The sequence below is a fragment of the Lathamus discolor genome, chromosome 4, assembly GCF_037157495.1.
Source record: "Lathamus discolor isolate bLatDis1 chromosome 4, bLatDis1.hap1, whole genome shotgun sequence".
Classification (NCBI taxonomy): Eukaryota; Metazoa; Chordata; class Aves; order Psittaciformes; family Psittacidae; genus Lathamus; species Lathamus discolor.
The window spans coordinates 72,642,937-72,662,745 of NC_088887.1; the positions used below are offsets into that span (position 1 = coordinate 72,642,937).

General features: G+C 44.2%; 2 protein-coding genes and 1 long non-coding RNA gene across 11 annotated transcripts in view; 1 reads left to right on the forward strand and 2 right to left on the reverse strand.

Moving 5' to 3' along the window:
- CLYBL (citramalyl-CoA lyase) overlaps positions 1–1,756 on the reverse strand; it is a 171,144-nt gene extending 169,388 nt beyond the window's left edge. For 7 of the 8 annotated variants that reach the window (XR_010612330.1, XR_010612329.1, XM_065677999.1 and 4 more), the window contains exon 1: positions 1,683–1,756. Coding sequence is in view for 6 of the 8 variants with exons in the window: in XM_065677999.1 (XP_065534071.1) it covers positions 1,683–1,753 (71 nt within the window). In the remaining 2 variants the exon portion in view is untranslated. The remainder of the gene's footprint in view (positions 1–1,682) is intronic. The other variant, XM_065678000.1, reaches the window with a different exon arrangement.
- A 213-nt stretch (positions 1,757–1,969) lies between these two features.
- Positions 1,970–12,655, forward strand: LOC136013711 (uncharacterized). 2 transcript variants are annotated; one of them, XR_010612331.1, is made up of 5 exons: positions 1,970–2,303; positions 3,045–3,107; positions 5,000–5,339; positions 6,039–6,185; positions 12,110–12,655. It is a non-coding gene; the product is annotated as an uncharacterized LOC136013711 (long non-coding RNA). The 2 variants fall into 2 exon arrangements; XR_010612332.1 differs by having other exon boundaries at positions 5,138–5,339.
- Positions 12,656–15,813: 3,158 nt separating this feature from the next.
- Positions 15,814–19,809, reverse strand: part of TM9SF2 (transmembrane 9 superfamily member 2) — a 28,219-nt gene continuing 24,223 nt past the window's right edge. Inside the window, exon 17 of the mRNA XM_065678006.1 lies at positions 15,814–17,198. Within this exon, the coding sequence (XP_065534078.1) occupies positions 17,131–17,198 (68 nt within the window). The 3' untranslated portion in view covers positions 15,814–17,130. The remainder of the gene's footprint in view (positions 17,199–19,809) is intronic.

The following is a 19,809-nucleotide window of genomic DNA, read 5'->3' on the forward strand; positions in this document are numbered from 1 at the left end:
GGGAGTCATGTGAGAGGGCCCTGGTACTTGCTATCTACATCCCATCCCATAGGAGCACCAGCCAAGGAAGTCCTTTCTGACCGTGGATGGAGGAGAGCAGCCTCACCATGGGCATGTGGTCAGTCTCCCCTCCCAGCCCTGAATGGGTGCTATGCAGATACAATGTGATCATCCGATTGCCCTCACACTGCACAGGCTCCTCCCCACAGTATTAGTACTCAAAATTCCTCCTGACCAGAAACAGCAAGGCACAGCATTGATGGTTCTTCTCCAATAATGGGTCAGGAGAAGGAAAGAAAGAAAAAGGCTTGTACGCACATGCATCTTCTCCAGAAACAAGCTGTGAAAGTAAGCTGACAGAGGCAGGCTGGAAAAACGACCCTGGGTGCTATGGAGGACAGCGTTACTGTGGGCAAGAAAGACTGACATGGATTTTATGGGCCGTTCACAGTGCCTCTCGCACAGCACAAAGCAGTCCAACCATCCCCAAGGTTCCGCAAGAACACCAGCATCAATATTGCATGTTCACAGTAACATCTATGTTACAGTTATTACAGACTGCTACTCTTTTATTACTCAACTATAAAATATTTACAGTATCATGGTCTCAGCAGAGACTACAAGAATTTAAAGCTTTTAAGATTAAACCAAAGTAACACTTGGTTTCCTGCCTAATAGCAATATTAAAATATATGTTCTACCTCTAGAACTGCTGTTGGAAACCTCCCTTAAATCAGCACAGACCCGACAATCAGTCCTCAGCCTGCAGGTAATACTCAGGCACACACCTGCAGGCAGAAAGCTGGACATTAAAACCACACAGATCTCCAGGAGGAAGGTGCGGCGGAGCTCTCATCTTACACAGTGCATGTCACTCACGGCCTGATTCTGCAAACTGACCTGCATGGGGACCACGTATTTACAGTGGAGCTTTTCCGAGCCCCCTGCCCAAAGTCCATGCCCTGATAGCTGTCTGGCCAGCTCTGGGAAAGCGCCCGGTGACCTTGGTCCCTTTACAAGCGCACATAAATCACCCGTGTAACCCTCCCTCGTCCAGCCACTGCTGTGGCAGATAAAAAGCAACAGGTCACGCCTCTGGACCAACAACCCCCCTCCACACACACAACTTGGGACGAGGGGTGCTGATGGGGCTGCCGACAACCCCACTCTGCTCAGATCACGACCTACGCTCAGCTCTATCAAGGACGATTCATCAATGGAGGAGACAACACGGTGTTCCCTTGAAAGGAGGAAACCCAACGGCACCGGTCCAGCCCGAGCTGCACCAAACCCGGCACCCGAGCCGGCCCAATCTCGCGGTAACTGGAGGAACCTTAGTTCTGTTTCCACACGGCTTGTGCCCGACGGACGTGCCTTACGGGTGCCCTCACGGGGGGGCACCGAGCGGCGGCAGGCGGCCGCCCGAGCCTGGGGCGCACAGGCTGGCACGCCAGAGGCTCCCGGGCTGCTGCCGGCCGCGGCCCCAGCAGGCTGCCCCGCAGACGGACCCGGCTCCGCCACGACCCAGCCGCCCCCGCCGGGCCGCCGCGGGCCCACAGCCGGGGCCGGGGGGTGTCACGGTGAGACCCCCCCGTGGCGGCTGCCGGGGGGGGGGCGGGGCGGCGCCGGGGGTCCGCCGGGGTCCGTTGTCCCGCCCCCCGCGCGCGGCGCGCGTCACTCACAGCCCGCACCTCCCCCGGCGCGGCCCAGCCCGCCGGCAGACCCACGCCGCCGCCGCCGCCGCCGCCATCATCACCGCCTCGGCACCGCCTCCACACACCTCCCATTGGCTGCCGTCGCGGCGGGCCCCGCCCCGACCTGCTGATTGGTGCCCCGCGCCACGCCCCCCACGTGCCCGAGGCGGCCGCGGGAGGGGCGGAGCCGCGCGTCAGCACGGAGCCGTTAGCGGCCGTTGGGCCGTGAGGTGTGGTGGGGTTTGCTCTGCTCCGCTCCGGCAGCAGCACCGGGACGGTGTGTGAGGGGGTCAGCTGCTCCCCGGGCTAAACCACAGCAGCCGGTGCAGCCAGCTCCCCCCGGGCAGCGGTGGCTGTGCCGGTACAGCCGCTGTGGTAGCGCGCCGTCATCCAGCCGGGTGCTGGAGCAGGCCTCGGTACACCGCGGCGCAGCGGGGGGAGGCGTGTGGTGGTGCTGGCCGAAGCTTTGTGGTGGCTTGCGAGGCGCGCCTCTGACGCCAGGGGTCAGTTCTGGCTGGGATGTGCCTGCTCCGCACGTCTCAATGAGGGAATAACGGCCACAAGTGGAAATAGCTCATTCTTGCAGAGGACAAAGAGCCAAGCCGAGAGGTAACATTTGCTCTCTACAGCTACCTGAAAGGAGGTCGTAGTGAGGTAGGGGTCTGCCTCTTCTCCCCATGGCACAAGAGGAAATGGCCTCAAGCTGCACCAGGAAAGGTTTAGATAGGCTGAGGAAGTTGGGGCTGTGCAGCCTGGAGAAGAGAAGGCTGCCTGGAGACCTCATAGCAGCCTTCCAGTATCTGAAGGGGGCCTATAGGGATGCTGGGGAGGGACTCTTCATTAGGGACTGTAGTGACAGGACAAGGGGTAACGGGTTAAAACTTAAACAGGGGAAGTTTAGATTGGATATAAGGAGGAAATTCTTTCCTGTGAGGGTGGTGAGGCACTGGAATGGGTTGCCCAGGGAAGTTGTGAATGCTCCATCCCTGGCGGTGTTCAAGGCCAGGTTGGATGGAGCCTTGGGTGGGATGGTTTAGTGTGAAGTGTCCCTGCCCATGGCAGGGGGTTGGAACTTGATGATCTTAAGGTCCTTTCCAACCCTAACTATTCTATGATTCTATGAAAGATCCCAAAGACACTCGTATTCAGGGGGGTTTATAAAATCAGGAGAAGGATAATTAAACAACACCCCCAAAACAGTGCTCCTGCTTCTTGAAAGGCCTGGGCTCACATCAATGTAGGTCAAGCTCAAGTCCTCATGGAAGAGCTTTATTATTTTCTAGTGTTGATCAGTTTTGCTGTATAATTTTGTTCTTCCCCTGACACAAAATTTGCTTTTCTTTCTCATAGGGCTGTGTAGGAATTTTCCATTCTGGCTTAGCATCACTTTACTGGGAAGAGGTGTCAGCAAGTGTGAGTTTTCCCTCCTAACAAAATGAAATACGCTGTTTTGAAGAGCTGTGCTCAAGCATGAAAGTGACCTGCACTCAACTTCCCCACCTTAGTAATCTTGCCTGCTTAAGTCTGACATGATTTGGTAACAAAGAAACAATTCCTGATATCACTAGCAGCACAGTAGGGTTAACCCTTTTCTGACTAGGTCCAGAGAACTGTGTGTGGCAGAGACTCTTCCTTCTCCCTCCTTTCACTAACGCCTCCCTCCCCTTGACCTCTCCTCCCACCAGAATTAACTCCTTGGGGAATTCTTCCTCATGGGAGATGCTGTGGCATGAGGTGGTGGAGGAGTGTCTGGAACTTGTCTCCTGCCCCTCTCTTACCTCTGCAGGGACAGGGAATTTCTTTCCTGGACCTCTCTTGTTTCTTTATGACTGCAAGACTCCCATGTGTACAAAATGTTCTCCTTCCCCACTTTGCTGGTGAGGCTGGCCAGCGGTGGGGAAAAAAAAGGAGATGCATGGCCCCTGGCAGACCCTCTTGGCTGTTACCTTTCTATGGTTCCACATGGCAGCATGGAGAGGATGAGAGCAGGCGTACAGTCAGCTAGGAGCAACAATCCCTCCCCCTCTGCCCAAAATGTGGATCTCCTTTGCAGCAACAGCATTTAGTGCTGCAACATCAGATGGAGGCAGGACACCGTGGTGACAGTGGGTCAGCACTGAGCAGCTTTCAAGTTTTGTCAGACTTTCAAGTTTCGACTTGTTGAAAGTGCAGACACCCTTTTCCAGCACTGGTAGCTGAGTATAGGTTGTGTCTGAATGTCAGAAAGCCTGGGGTAGCCTGCTCATTTCCAAATGACATATGCCTCTTTGACTCATAAATGATCACAGGAACACAGGGATCTCAAGTCTTTTCCCTTCTGTATTCTGGGAAAAACACTGTTTGTCTCTCTTGCCCTTTTAAAATTGGAAGCCTTTTAAAGATGTTGTGTTTCCCATTAATTGGATTAGGCCAATGTAACATTTTCCAGGATGCACAGAAGGTATTTATGAGCTTAACTCCCACTGACATAGTCAGGAGTTAGGCACCCAGGTGCTTCTGAAGATGCGAGTCTTGCAGCAGCAGGATCTTCGGGGCTAAGACACTTGGAGGTGCAGGTACATGAAGAGTATGTGGAGGAAAAGGTCTCTGAGCTCAGCTGGGGCTGGTGCTCAGCGTTGATTTTGTTGGTGTTTTTGGGTTTTGTGTCTTCTTGAAAAACCTCAGGGGCACAAATGTTCCAGCTGCACATATGACATCTACGCACAGAAACAGATCAGAGAGAGGGATCCTGCAACTTCTCAGACAGAAATCAAATTATGAAGATTAAATGACTCATCAACTGTGCTGTTGAAAATCATTTAGCAATTTTAACAGACTGGGCAAAATAGTCTTAAAAAAGATAACTGCCTACCAGTGTTCCTCCTATTGTATCAATAAAGCACCAGAGCCACCCCAGTGCTACAATATACATTTCAAGTACACTAGTTTTTATAACTGTTGCATTTCAAACACTTTTGTTTTGTAATGGTGGTTAAGTATCTTCTGAGATGTTGAAAGCATAAGGTTGATACAAAAAAGCAAACCAAATATTCTGGAATATGATATGGTTGTCATTGTTCTACACTAATTTTCTAATTCTTTAATGATCTTTTCATGGTATGACTAATGACTAAGAGGTATTTTTGCACAAGAAAGAGAAAAAGAAGCAGTGTAGAACAGAAATATTGTGGAACCACTAATGAGCAATGCTGATAAAAATAAATAATCTTTTATTGGAGTCTGAGTAGAAAAAAGACCTTTGGTGCTGTCTGAAGCTATTGCACATCAGCATCCTCTTGACACTCATTTGCTTTGATTTTTAACAGGGAAATGAACATCGAAACAGCCAAGGTACAACGTGCCTTCCTCTTGATACTGTGAACTCAATGCATGTTGGGTGAAAATGGGAAATAAATAGGTATTGGCACCAATCTTGCTGATACTTCTGTGCCTCATTCTGACAGACACCTATTTTTGCTGGCCAGCAGTGTTAAAGTGCCTCTGTGGTGAACATACTACTTTGGGCCTGGTCTCCTACCTGGCCGAGTGCTTGCAGGAGTAGCCATGTACCTCGGATTCCCCTCAGCTTCCAGAGCACTCGTCACCTGGTGGGAGCCTTCTCCTGCAGTGCTCCTGTACCACACAGAGCCAACATTACGCATATGGGTAAGGAACGTAGCTGTGCCCATGGAGCTGCTGAGGCTATTTGGCTCCTCCCATAGGAGATGGAGAGCTCAGAGAAGAATCTGCTTTTCAGCAACAAGAAAATCTCAGGGAACTTCCCTCAAAACTATTGATATAAAACTAGAAAAAAAAAAATCAGGAGACACTGAATAGCTTTCATGGGTGAAAAATGAATTTTCCAATGTCTATTCATTGCACCATTATGTTTAATAGAATCGCAGTTATGGAGTACGTGTTGTATCCCAGCAGTGCATAATGGTTTAATCCACCATAAATCCATGTAGAATACATCATCTGGAGCTTATGTATTTAGCATGATGGAAAGTGGGTTGAATAGTCCTGGTATGTAAAGACAGGGTTATTTTGTCAAGAAAAGCTCTCTTTGCAGTCCTGAAGGGCTTGAGGAACCCCAGCTTCCCTTTTTCAACCATCTCAAAAGCACGGCTCAGGCAGCTGCTTCCTCCTCCTGCGGAAGGCAGAGTGCCCCTGTTACCAGCATCCTACTGAACTAGGGGAAATCTACAGCCTTATGCATGTGGATCCTCCACAGATCACGGGAAGCTCCTCAGGAGAAGCAAATACCCCTTGCCCATCCCAACCTCCTCACCAGAGATGCTCTATAAAGGTTGCTTTTCCAAGTCTGATTCTCCACATTTGAAATCAAACCCTTCCCTTCCCCAGGTGAACTGTTAGCAAGCAACATCAACAGATGGAACAAGAAAGTAAAAAAAGTGAGACATCTGGAAGAACTGCAGAGCCAGTAGCTGAGGTGAAGCTTCAGGGAGCAGAAAATACGAGAACAGGTCCAGCCATAAATCGAAGTGCTCAGTAAGTGATCTCAAGAATGGGAGGCCTGTTCTCAGGCATCAGGAGGAAATAACAGGGAATTTGTTGCCATCTAATTCAGATGCGATTAAGTACTGGGCAACTTTGGGAGAGGATTACTGAAAAGTGGCTGCATGAAATCACTGGAATTCAGAAAAGTCAAAATATTTTCATGCTGGGAAGCAGCACACACCCCATGTGCTCTATATGCTGTCTTGGAGAAATCAGAGGAAAAAAAAGGTGGAGGCAACTGTAAAACGGAGTTTGTAAGAGAGTTTGCATCAGAGGGATGTGTTTGCCGGTCCTCCAGGTGGGCAATTGATCTATTAGAAAAAGTGGTGTGGTTTCAGTATTGGTTTTCTTCTTGATTCCTTACAAATCACCACATTTCATTTGGTTCTGTAAATTGTGCAGATCATAGAATCATAGCATCATGGAATACCAGGTTGGAAGGGACCTCAAGGATCATCTGGTCCAATCTTTCTTGGCAAAGCACGACCTAGGCAAGATGGCCCAGCACCCTGTCCATCTGAAACTTGAAAGTGTCCAATGGTGGGAGATCCACCACTTCCCTGGGGAGATTATTCCAGTGGTTGATTGTTCTCATTGTGAAAGATTGTCCTCTTGTGTCCAGTCAGAATCTCCCCCAGAATAACTTGCAGCCTTTACTCCATGTCTTTTCCATGTGACTCCTTGTAAAAAGGGAGTCTCCATTGTGGTCACCCTTTAAATACTGGAACATGGTGATAAGGTCTTCCCTGAAATGTTTTCACTGGACTGGAGTGGGGCTGTTCCCTGAGCATTAGTCAGTGATTTAGTGATGAACAACACATGAGATGGTTCAAGATGTTCTTCCCTACATGTGTTACCTTGGGCTTGCTTCCTGCTCTGCTGCTGAGGAGAGGGAGCCTCAGCGCTTTGCCCCAGAGCACAGCCTGTGAGCAGTGCCAATGCTGCTGCTGGGGGATGCAGTGCTGTGTATGGGCACTGACTCCAGCCAGGGCTCATCCTGCTCAACACCTTCCTGCTCAAAGAGAAAAGGGCACCTCAGAGAGACAACAACTTGTACCTGAACTGCCATCTGCAGGAGCATGTCCTTTCCTACAGGCAGAGGTCAGGGAAAATTAACCTTAAACATTTAGTGTGGGTGCCAGGTGAAGGTGGGTGGTGGGGACATTTCCCTACCTCACATGGTGCTGGAGAGCCTCTGCTACCAGTGCACCTGTGGTTTTACTTAATGAAAGGGAGGTGATTATAGTTCAGAAGCAGGAATGTAACAGACATAGAGCTATTTGGAGTATGTTTCTTTTAAAAGAAGTAAATCCATCATGAGGGGTTTCCTACATGAAATACTGTCAAGCTGGGAGAGGGAAATGAGGATGCTAGGAGAAAAGTGTAGATGAGGAGGAGGCCAAGAAAGCAGACTGTCCTTCTTAAGGTTGTTATTTTGACAGATTCCAAAACCTGAAAGAGTCTGTGCATCTTACAGCTGATTATCTATGAATGCTTTTTGATATTTATATACTCTGCTTGTTTATTTTGAAGTCCTTTCTCCCCATACGTATGATAGTGTTTTCACCTTTGTGGAGGTTCATTAAACTCACTTTGCTGCAGAATGCTTTGAAAGCCGGTAGATAATCTGCAGGCTGTTGACACCATAATACTATGATGGCTTGTATGCCATTAAAATGGATCACAGCAATGCTCATCTATAGAATCCGAACTCAGTACATTGTGTCAGTATACTGTATAGATCCCTTAATCCATAGACTATTATTAAAATAGTGGATTAAGGCATTGTTTGGGATCAGAGCGTGCTGTATGCGTAACAACAAAACAGTTTAGCTGAGATTAGTACTTATTACTCAATGCAAACTTGATGGAAGGATTCATAGATGCATATAATATCACTATTCTTATTTGATCACTGAATTACTGCATTTTTGCCATAAGAGTTCTTGTGAAGACCTGCAAATAGATTATCTCTGTGTATGAAAAGACTGAATAACTGACATAAATCTGTTGTGAATTTAAGTATTTTCACTTGGTACTAGTATAGAATATGGTATTTAGATGGTAAAAATGCATTGTATGAGAATGTGCATGGAAAGCACGTTCGGACTTCTGAAATAATAATTTGTCAAATATTAGTTTTTAAAAGAGCTTGCAAACTGCTATACAGATCAGGGTCAATTTAACCCAAAGCAAACTGGAAACCAGAAGTCTTCTTTTCATACAGTTTTCTACTGCCAACAGATTTGTCAGAAGGGAAAGTTTTATTCAGCCGTGTGGTAAAGTTGAAGTGAGTAAGACAGTGGCAGTTTTACAGACTTTAATGCAACAGAAGGTTGTCAACAAGCCTTTTTGGTAACATCTCCCTGTGAGCACGGCGAACAGATGATTTGAGGATTACCAGGCTGCTTGCTGGACAGGTCAGCTGGCATCTTAAAATCTCTTCTATAAAGGACCAAATCTGCAGCCAGAAGCTGTTTACTGGCTGGAAGGGGGAGGGAAATGGGTTTGTTTAAGAGGCAGAGACCCCTGGATTTGTTTGTGTGCCTGCCACAGATCCCTGTCTCTAAAGCTGGCTCTGTGTAACAGGGACCTGAACTCTGGTTGACGCTTGTTTTCAAGCAAACTAGTAAGCAAAGTAAAATTTCAGTAGCAAAGTGCCAATGTGAAAAGAAAAAAACTGTATAAAAATTAGTATTTACTAAAAGGTAAGTAGAACAGAGCCATTTTTTTTTCCAAGGTGGAACATGTTTGTACCAAATTTCAGTTATACTGCAAATCATATTTAAAAAATTGTTTCTAATCCCAATTGTAGTGTTTTGTTTGGATTTTTGGGTTGTATTTTGTTTGGTTGTGTGTTTTGTTCTTTTTTTTTTTGTTTGGTTTTTTTTTTTTTTTTTTGGTTAGTTTGTTTTTAAATCCTGTCATTGCTAGTCCAGGTCCCTGAAGAATCTGCGTATTTCTGAATGGAGGTTCAGATGCTTCCATATGAAGGGGGGTTGCCCAGGGGGGTTGTGGAGTCTCCTACACTGGAGATATTCAAGGCCCGCCTGGACAAGTTCCTGTGTGATGTACTGTAGGTTACCCTGCTCTTGCAGGGGGGTTGGACTAGATGATCTTTTGAGGTCCCTTCCAACCCTTAGGATTCTGTGATTCTGTGATATGAAGCAAACTAAACTCTCTGCAAGCATGTCTATGCTGGCTATTTGTCTTCCACAGACTATCCATCAGCTGATCATGTCTGTGAGTTTTCAGGTCCACTTCCTACATCTGTACAGCCCGTAGACACAAGATGCTATGGTCTGTTAAGAAGCTTATGAAACCCCGTGCAGAAGGGCATAGCAAATGGAGGTGGCACAAGGCATCCACAGAGTGATTGCTTTTAAGAGAAAGCATGAATTGCATGTAGAGAAGACTATAGTACTTGATGATGCTCGTGTCCAGAGTAGTGCAGTGGGGACTAGAAAACCTCCATATTCTAAAAAGTGCCACCTGAATCTCATTGTCATGTGCCACAGCAAAATCAAGTAGGAGTTCTTGACTAACTGTGTCTGAAATTAAATGAGTTTGGAGTGGTCTGGTGAACACTTCAGCCTGCAGATCTAACAGGAATATTGTCTCTGATGCACCACCTTTTGTACACCTGGTACACTCTGATGTACCACCATGTACACCTGGGAGTGAAGCTCCCAGCCAGGCCTCACAAAACATTGCCACAACCAGAAGAGGACACAGATTTCAGACTCCAGGTGAAGCAATACAGGTTTTAGCAATTTAACAAGCGATTGTATTCCTAAAGGGAGAATATTTACCAACATACCTCCTGGACTAAAAATCTGCATTGTCAGACCTGTATTTCTCCCTGTGCTAATAATCCAACTACCTATAAAGGAAACTCAGCTAACAAAGTACATCACACTCACAGAATAACCCTACAGGCCAGTTACACTTGACAAAAAAACTTTTGACAAGGAGGTGTAATTCATTGTTTAGAACCACTGAAATGTATGTACATGTGTACAGACACAAAGCTGAAAGGCGGGTCTTGTACTGTGCGAGAGTATGTACGTACGTACGTATGTACACATGTACAAGGCCCACCTTTAAGCTGTGTGTGAGTACTTACGTACGTACCTACCTATGTACAAACACACACACAGTACAAGACCCGCCTTTCAGCTGTGTGTGAGTATGTACGTCCATACATACCTACCTACCTACGTACGAATACAAGAAATCTGGAGAGGGGCTTTTTACACAGGCAAGTAGTGATAGAGCAAAGGGTAATGGCTTTAAGATGACAGAGGGTAGGTTTAGACTAGCTATTAGGAAGAAATTCTTCCCTGTTGAGGGTGGTGAGGCACTGGCACAGGTTACCCAGAGAAGCTGTGGCTGCCCCAACCCCAGCAGTTTCCAAGGACAGGTCAGACACGACTTGGAGCAAGCTGCTGTAGTGGAAGGTGTCCCTGCCCATGTCAGCAGGGTCGGAACCAGATGATCTTTAAGGTCCCTTCCAACCCAAACCATTTTATGACTATGATAATTATTACTCTCTAATTTGTTAGCCCTATCTGATCTTTCACTCTGCTGTGAAGGTTGCCACTGCTGCTGGCAAGATGTGGCAGCAGACACCTCTTTCTTCCTGTGCCTCCACCCAGCAATACGCAGAGACTGCCTTGAAGCTGTGTTAAAAAAACAAAGAGAAGAAATACGTGTTTGCACCCCCACAGATCAATGTGAAGGGCTGGAAAATGCCTATACCACACCCTTCAGCTTGTGCTACATGTGGGAAGCCTGGCCCCTCCTAAAATAGGTTGAGCTGCTGTGCTCACACCAACCCTTGTTACCTAAGAGCTATGGCCAGTACCTGCCTGCCACAGGACTAGTTTGGGATCTGCTGGCCTTGGCTGCTTTGCAAAGTACTAGTTCAGCTCCTGAATAAAAAGGATGTTTCGACACATAACACATACTAGGAGCATCAAGCCTGGAGTGGCGAAGTTTGTGAGTTTTAGGGAGCCGCAAAGCACAGAAGGCCTTCTCTGCGCTGGCGGGGATGCTGGGAGTGGGAATTTTGCTGCCCAACTGTGCCCAACGGGGGACTGACAGAAAGAGAAGGCCAAAAGGGTCCCAAAACTGTGAAACATTACCAGATCACAGCCTCACAGAAGAGCAGAGCTTGGAGGGGCTGAAAGGATGTTCTCTGGGTTTTTACTGTCATCAAGGATCTGTAACGCAAGGAGGTAAGAGAGCTGTGTGAGCGCATGGCTGAGACCAAACGGTGGTCTTGCTCGAACTGGGTATGACAGCACTTTTCTTCACATACCCTGTCCTATCAACAAGAACAAAATTCTTCAACACCAACTTCCACATCATGACTTTCCGAAACTGCCCAATTTCTTGATATGCACAATAAATTTACCAAAATGCAACAACAACAATCAGTAAATTCTATGCACCAACAGAATTATCGTAATACAATTTATATTAAATTCTCAGATTATCCCAATTCCTTTTCCCTTTCGCTCCTGTCAACTCAGATTTCCCTTTAGAGCTTAACCGTGGTAAACAGAGCTTTTTCATTGACTCCCGTAAACTTTTAAAGAGCACATTTACTTGTTCTTCTGTGAACTTCTTTTGGTGTGACTAGCCCTGACTTACTTGGATTTCTGCTAGATACCATATATGAACTAGTAGTGTTTTGCAGCTTTCTCTGTATTTGCTTAGGCTGTGAGATTCAAAGTTGATTCAAAGTGCAAGAGGGGGTATTTGTTGTCATCTATTTGCAGCCCTAGAACTTTTACATTTTTAATGCAATTTCTGTTTCCTATTTATCCCCCTTTTCTTTGGCAGTGCTTTCATTGCAGACTCCAAGGCTACAATTTTCTCTTCCTAATCCAGACTGTCTCTGTCTGTAGGGGCTGCTGCTGGGAATTTGTTTGGACACTGTGCACTGGGACTCTTACAGCACACAGAATCCCATTTCTGCATCAAGGTGCACAGCATATAGCTTGCTCAGATTACTTTACCTGCAGTCCTCTGAAGTGTCAGCAGAGTGTGACAGGAGGAATGCCCTGTCCAACAGGACACCAAGACTGCAAGAAGTTCTGTCCCATTTTGTGCAGCAAGAACCTTCACAAACCTGTCAGCAAAGCTGCTTCAAAAGTCAAAGATAGACATTTTAACACTAAATAATCCATGGGTCAGGAAAATCTCTGGGGATTTAGAGTCACAATCCTAACCTGCCTAACTTTTGTCTGCTTGTCTTGGTGTCTTCAGAAATTCTGTTCTGGATCTAAGATGTCTCTTCCAGCAAAACCAGCTTCAAACTGGGCTTAATAAACATTTTCATGGTACATTAATCAATTCTTTGTTTGGGCTCTCCCCCCTGGGTCTGGATGCTGTCCTTGTGGAAGGGAAAGAAGCCTCTTTCCCTTTTGCAATTTTTGTCCAGTTACTGCAGAGAACACACATAATGGTGTGATTTGGCTCTGTTGATGTCACAATGGCCTATAAACAGCAGGAAAAGGGTGGCAGAACAAAACACCCATTTCTTCTCTGCTCTCTCACTAGCCTTGCTACAGTGGGCAGAGACAAGAAGTTTCCAGGGACATCTTGTGGGAACCTCCAGAAAACAGTAGGAAGCAGACCTGACCTTCCGATTGCTCCATTTTGTGGCTCCTAAGTAAGGTGGAAGGAGAAATGTCACAACCCTACAGCTTTTTGGACCATAAAAGGAGAGAACAGGTCTCCCTGCCAGCCCAAGGACTTCCCTGGTGTATTCCAGAGCAGCAAATTCCTTGTGCATGCCAGAGGCAGCAGCCGAACATGGTCCACCTGCCTTTACTGACCTCCAGCAAGGGAGAAGCTCACCCATCTTCAGCAATGCTGAGGACAAGCAGAGGCCGGAGTGTGTACATGTAGATGCCTGCCCTGATGGTCACCACACACATAGTCGTAGCTGAGCCAGTTTATTCTATGATTTTACATACCTCAACTGAATAGATAACTGTGAACAACTCAAAAGATAGTTATGGGAAGCTGGGAAAAACATCAGAAAGAATGTTTCCTCTACCTTAATAATTTCCCCCAAATAGAGAAGTCAAAGCTACCGCATTCTTGATATAATAAAAAAAAAATAATCCCCAAAGTCCCCCTGGATGATTTGTATCATTACTGTTGTTGTCTTTGCCTTGGCTTTTGGCTGCCAACTTCCAGAAACTCTGAAATGAGCATATATACTTAAAAGATGTAGTGTCAAAGATTAGCCGCTGCAGTCGACTACTTGGGTAAAACCGTCCTATCATCCCCTTAATTCTGCTCCTGCACTTCATAGTTCATACGTGCTGTGGCCAGCAGGTGCTGCTAAAATACCTCTGAGGGAAGGAAGAACTTAAACTGCATTTCCACTGAAAGTGCTGGAATCCTGTGACTGGAGAGGAACGTGCCATCGCCCAAATGTGACAGGTTTCATTTGTAATCTTGGGGCATATCTGGTTTACAAGCAGTAACTACTCTCATCTCATCAGCAGTGAGATCCAGATGTTTCAAATAAGAAAGAAAGTACATGATGGCAGCTATAATCAACTAATAAATTAAGTCTCTCAGTAGTCCCTGAAGATTTGTGCTTTAGCCTGAAGCATCATGCACTTGTATATGCACATCTACTTAAAGTCAATATATAAGCAATAGGAGAGTCAGATTTATGGAGATACATAAGTAAGTAGATCGCTATTAACTGTCTGACATACGGAGAAACGGTGGGATACTGAGAATAAAAAATGAAATTAGAGCTGAATTGTAGGCAATAGTCTGGGAGAAGACAAGACCATCTCCACACAAATAATCTTCTTTCCTTTAAGAAAACACTTTGTTGTGATGTGCTCTTGAAGTGGAGATACAGCTGCCCCAGAAATGACTGGTGTTGTCAAAGACTGGTGAAGCACGGAAAGAGGATGGCATGTAACTTCATAGCATAAAGTTGTGGTCACATGTATCCTACACCAGCTAAGTTTATCAAAGTTCTAGCTCATACATTCCTGGAGCAGCAAAATGAAACCCAACGCTGCAGTAATGGTCACTTGAAAAAAATAATGTTGGACCGTTCTACAGTTCTATGATTCTGCCACAGACTCACAGAATACCAGGCTGGAGGGACATCAAGGATCATCCGGACCAACCTTTATAGGCAAAAGCATGATCTACACAAGATGTCCTAGCACCCTGTCCAACCAAATCTTACAAGTGCCCAGCGCCAGGGAGTCCACCACTCCCCTGGGGAGATTATTCCAATGGCTGATTGTTCTCATTGTGAAAACTTGTCCTCCTGTGTGCAGCTGGTCTCTCTCCAGTAGTAACTTGGACCCATTACCCCATGTCTTTTCCATGTGATGCCTTGTAAAAACAGAGTCTCCATCTTCTTTGTAGCCACTCTTTAAATACTGTTGGTATTTAAAAACATAGTGATAATATGTCTACTTATATTTATATGTCTATTTATAATTTTACATATATATATATAATTAAAGATAATATGTCTACTTATTTATGTATCTCCATAGAGATCAGGTAGAAAGATTTTGGAAGAGGCCCGTGTTTCCACAGTTTAGACAAAAACCCCAGGCCTCTGAAAGAGATCTGACGAACAATATAGTATAGTACACGGCAGCACATTTGGATGCTGTAACACACAGCAGAAGCCTCAATGCTAGAAAAATTGTAAAATTATCTGAGGCAGCAACGGGTTCCAAGGGAGGGAACAACTCTGGAACAGCTCTGTGATGTATTAAACTTCCTGGATTGTCTCAGCTACTGTGCACTGCAACCTAACCATCCCCATTCCAAAACAGCTGCAATTGTTACAAAGCTGCCTGAAAAACTGTGTATGCAGGAGGTTTAGATTCCAGAAGGTAACAATACACTCCACAAACTCCCTTTAAAGGTGAAAATAAGGCTCTTGAGAAGCTGCCATGACTTGTCAAATAGCCTGTAGGAAAAAAAAAGAAGTTTCAAACCCATACACAGAACCACAGCGGCTACATATCTTTTCTGTTAATCCAACTTCTAAACACCAGTTGTAAATACATCACAAAAATCTGTTTTCGTATCACTACACTGAAATTCTTGAGCACCTATTATATTCGTATTTCAGTAACAGACAACTGCTGCATGTCTCTCAAAGCAAGCATTCCCATTTGTGTAATAGCAACTGATGATTTTGAGCAGTGACTATACATACAGTAGGTGATCACAAACCCAGGGATATTAAGAATATTCAATTTCATACTTTAAAAAACTTAAATGAAGAATCAACACTACAGCTCACTGCATTAGTGAGCAAACAAACAGTGAAGCACAAACACCACACTCGCCCTTTTCCTGTTTTGAACCTAAACCATGGAAGATTTATCTGAAATCAGCATTTCCTAGTGACTGAACACAGGGAGGGGCACCTGCACCAACCTCTCCACAACATCTGAACACAGCTGTGGTTGGGGACAGGCAGAGCACAAGAGCAGTGTGGTTCACCTGGGAGGAGTTGTGGAGCACGGTGATTGAGGAAGTGTCACCTGAAGCCTTTTTTACATGCCAGCTTTTAGCAGGTTAATAATGACAAGTTACCTTAACCAAAGATATTTTTATTGGGTTCAGTATTCAAGCATTGTTAGGTTAAAGTCTTTTCTAAACGTAAACTTTGCAACGTTATGAATGGCAATTGGTACATGAAGTTTAATTGAAGCAAAGTTGTATCAGGCTTGTGAAAACATGCCAAAAGCCAAATTGTGTCACGAGTCTAAAATTACCAAACAAGGTATGAACAGAATACTCCATCTTCAGAAAAAGCAAATATAGGTTTAATGCTAGTCATCCAAAATTGACTTTAGTCTCTTAGTATAAGGCAAAAATAGTAATTTTCTTTTTTTAACCTACATTAAGTACAATCAGCAATAGTTGCCATGTAGAATATGCATCATCGAGATCTGAAAGCAGGATCAGCAGAGAATGCTGACTCATGCACTGTAAGATCTTCTCAACATACTGACAGCTCCACAGCAATCTCTGAAAACATACCTGTGCGAAGGACTGGGTTAGTGCTGCGGAGTGGTTCTATTACACGTGGGTATAGTGTCACTCATGCGCCACAATCACATTGCTGTGTCAGAGCCATGTAGCACAAACAACATTTCTGGCACATCTAAGGGGGTGTCAATATACATTAAACCATAGAAAATGCCATAAAATACTCTAGGCAATCTTTAAGCAACCGTCTTCAATGTAGTTGTATTTGCATATTTTTAGGAACTTATAATATGTACTAAGCCACTGAGGACATTTTTACAATATTTATTAGATTATGAATTTATAAATTCAAGGACTCGGAGGCACATAGTTTAAAAGGCCAAGAACACCGAAACTAATGAAGTCACAGAAATCAGAATATTTATGGACGTAACACCAGTAAAAAATAATAAAAAAAAAAAAATCACATCCAAACTAAAAGCAACATTTCTTAAGAGTCATCCTTCAAAGTCAGCATAATAAAAAGTTCTCATTTCCCTCAAAGAAAAATAATTCATCCCACCTACCAAGCTAGAAAAACCTATTTACAAGTGAACTTTGATCAGAAGTATCATTAAGTTGTGTAATGCAGCCATTTCTACTCTGCCATTAGAATTTAACATTTCTTTTGAAGGACAGTTGTATTTACAAATGCATAAATATCATAACTCTGATCCTCATTAAGATCTGACTGAAAATAGGTTGTTAATTCACAATACAAACGTGTTAGTGGGAAAAGTAGGTGCATATTCAGTAATCATTCTCAAAGAACAGGAAGCCGATACTTCTGATAAAGCTCAAGTTCATCAACCAAACCAGGTCTTTAAGTTACGTTAATGAAGATTAAATCTCTTCTGTGTAATTCTTGACATTGGTTTCTTCAGTCAACTTTCACCACGCTGTATATTTTGGTTACAAACCAGAAGCATGCAAAGAACCCAATTGTTCCTAAAAACAAACAAACAAACAGTTACATGCTAATAAAACTGACACAGAACACCTAGTACAGGAACTGTCATTTTCTGCAAAAAGTAGGGCAGGAAAAAAGCCCTGCAGATTATCTGATTTTTGCCTGATTACCTCTTCACAAATCACAGCTTTCTCCTCTGCAAGAGCCAAGCATGTTCTTTAAAGAAAAAAACCCTGCCTTTATGTTAGATCTGGTAAGAAGTACAACAAACCTTGTGTTCTCACTCATTCACTAGGCAAGCTTGGGAGGAACCATGAATGATATCATGGTAATTTTTTTCCCCCTTCACGCTTGCTAAACTAGTGATGTTTAACTGACTCATTTACTATGATATGTAGTTGTGGGCCCAGCTGTGAATCAAAAATTTGTCATGTAGCTCCCAGTATTTTGCCCGCTGAGTCTGATCAATGACCTGGAAGGCAGTGCGGATGCAAGCGCCTGAAGCATGTGTTACACTGACACAGCAGCAGGGTACCGTCAAAACCCTCCTGATACTGGCTGCTTTTAACAGATGAGTAAGCAGCAACAGCAGAGTTTTGATACAACAATTATGATTTTCTTCTTTTTAGCTTCTTTATCACCCTGACACAGGAGTCAGCTACCTTTAGGAGCAGTTTTTGCTAAATTGCTAATATGCTTTTTCATTTAAGAAACTGGAACAGAACTGCCTGTCCCTTTGCCCTGCCTCTTCTTCTGTAAAACCTTTTATCAAATCACTTCAGTGAATCTCAGAGAACTCAACATATCTGCCTTTGAATGTGTATCAACCTAAACGGACAAAATTATTCTTAAGTCTTTAGAAATAGGACAATTCTCTCTAACTAAAGGACAATTTGCACTTCATCTTGTGGAAAGTAGATTAAAAATAAATCATTAAGCATATGATGTTTCAAAGTTCTAACCATGTGGTTAACTTCACATGTATTATCCTCTAATTTCAACATAATAATTTCAATAGAGAGACTGAAAATTTCAAAACCTGAAAGCATACAAACTCTGAAAGCATACTTCAACTTGCACAGTATAACAACTCATATTTCACAGTTCCAATTACATACAAATGACTACCACAGCAAGCATGTGAAGCAGTCCCGAGAGTATACCACCTCTTCACTGCATGCTTGTGAACCTACCCTGAAAAGGACTCCCCAAATTTGCTGGCAGATGCTGCACAGCAAATTGGTCAATTGAAAGTGAATGCGTGAGCAAAGGAAAAGGGGGATGCACTGGACATGTCCTAATGCTTCTAAACAATGACATGTGACCTAACTTGAAAGAATAAGGGCAAAAGATGGAAATTATATGGGCACCTGAGGTGCGGAAAGGCAGCTAAGCCAAGCCTCAGCATAGAAAATTTACTGTAAATCTCCTTTATAGTGAATACGTGCACTCCAGAATTACTGCACATGTCCCGAGTAAACAGACTGAACAAAGGAGAGAGGGTAAACACCATTCTGGTTCTGGCCAAAACTGCTTACTATTAAAGGCAGACATGCTGAGTATCAGCTGGAAAAGCTAGAGAAACCAAATTAATTGACCTTACACTTAGGTAAAGCCTAATTATTTCTGCATGTTACTTTGTGAGTTTGCACCCATTTAAAATGGATCTGCATACAGCAATACACATTTGTTTCTAGATGAACCACCACGCATTCCTAAATTCTTTAGTGCAATAAGATAATCAGCAAACTCAGAACAGAGGTAAAGGTTAAGAGAAAGGCAGGGTGAGAAATAAAAGGGCCTGAGAAAGGGAGGCAGAATCTCTGACCTACCAATTCAGAATTACCTGGGTACCAGTACACAACATATAAATAAAAGTAGAGATGATGTGTAAAATGCAAACTATTTGCAAGCAATGCCAAAACACATTAGACTGACTCAAAAAGGATGGAAGATAAAACTAACCATTTTTGGAACACAGCTTGATCACTTTGACAAAGAGATTATATAATATACCTAAGTCCCATTCCTCCTTTTAAGAGGCAACGACCCAAGAAACTCCTTGCAGGCTCTTATTTCTGCCCATCACCATCTGCATTCAGTTGTGGTGCACAAACAGCTTCAGTATTTCCTAAGCTGAAGCGGCAATGTTTTTGAAATTAATATTCGTTTGCACTTAAAATGAATCATAGAAAATGAACCATCATTCTCCAGTGTCAGTTCTCATCAGGTTTCTTTTGTTCTCCTGCGTTAAGTGGAAATTAAAATTCTACTTATGGTTACACTGAGATCAGTATTAAAAGCTCTGATGACAAGCTACTTGTGTGCTAAGAGGCCTTAAAATACAGCCTGTATAGCTGCACACATAAATGCACATGTATCAAAGCCTTAGGAATCATTAAACTTCACCATAAACGTGGAGCTTGAAATTATTTGAAGCACCAATCAGTTCGAAATAGTTTCAAAAATACTGCCCTGGAGAGTAAAGTCCACACAGACATATCACATCCTGCTGGAACAGAATTCAGACTTTTTAAGGTTTTTGAGGAGTTGGTGGCTGCTGCTGTCTTGCATGAGAGTTTGAAAGGGGTCTTCTTGCATTTTCACTGCCATTCTACCACCCTAAATAAGGGATATGTGTGTCTGAAG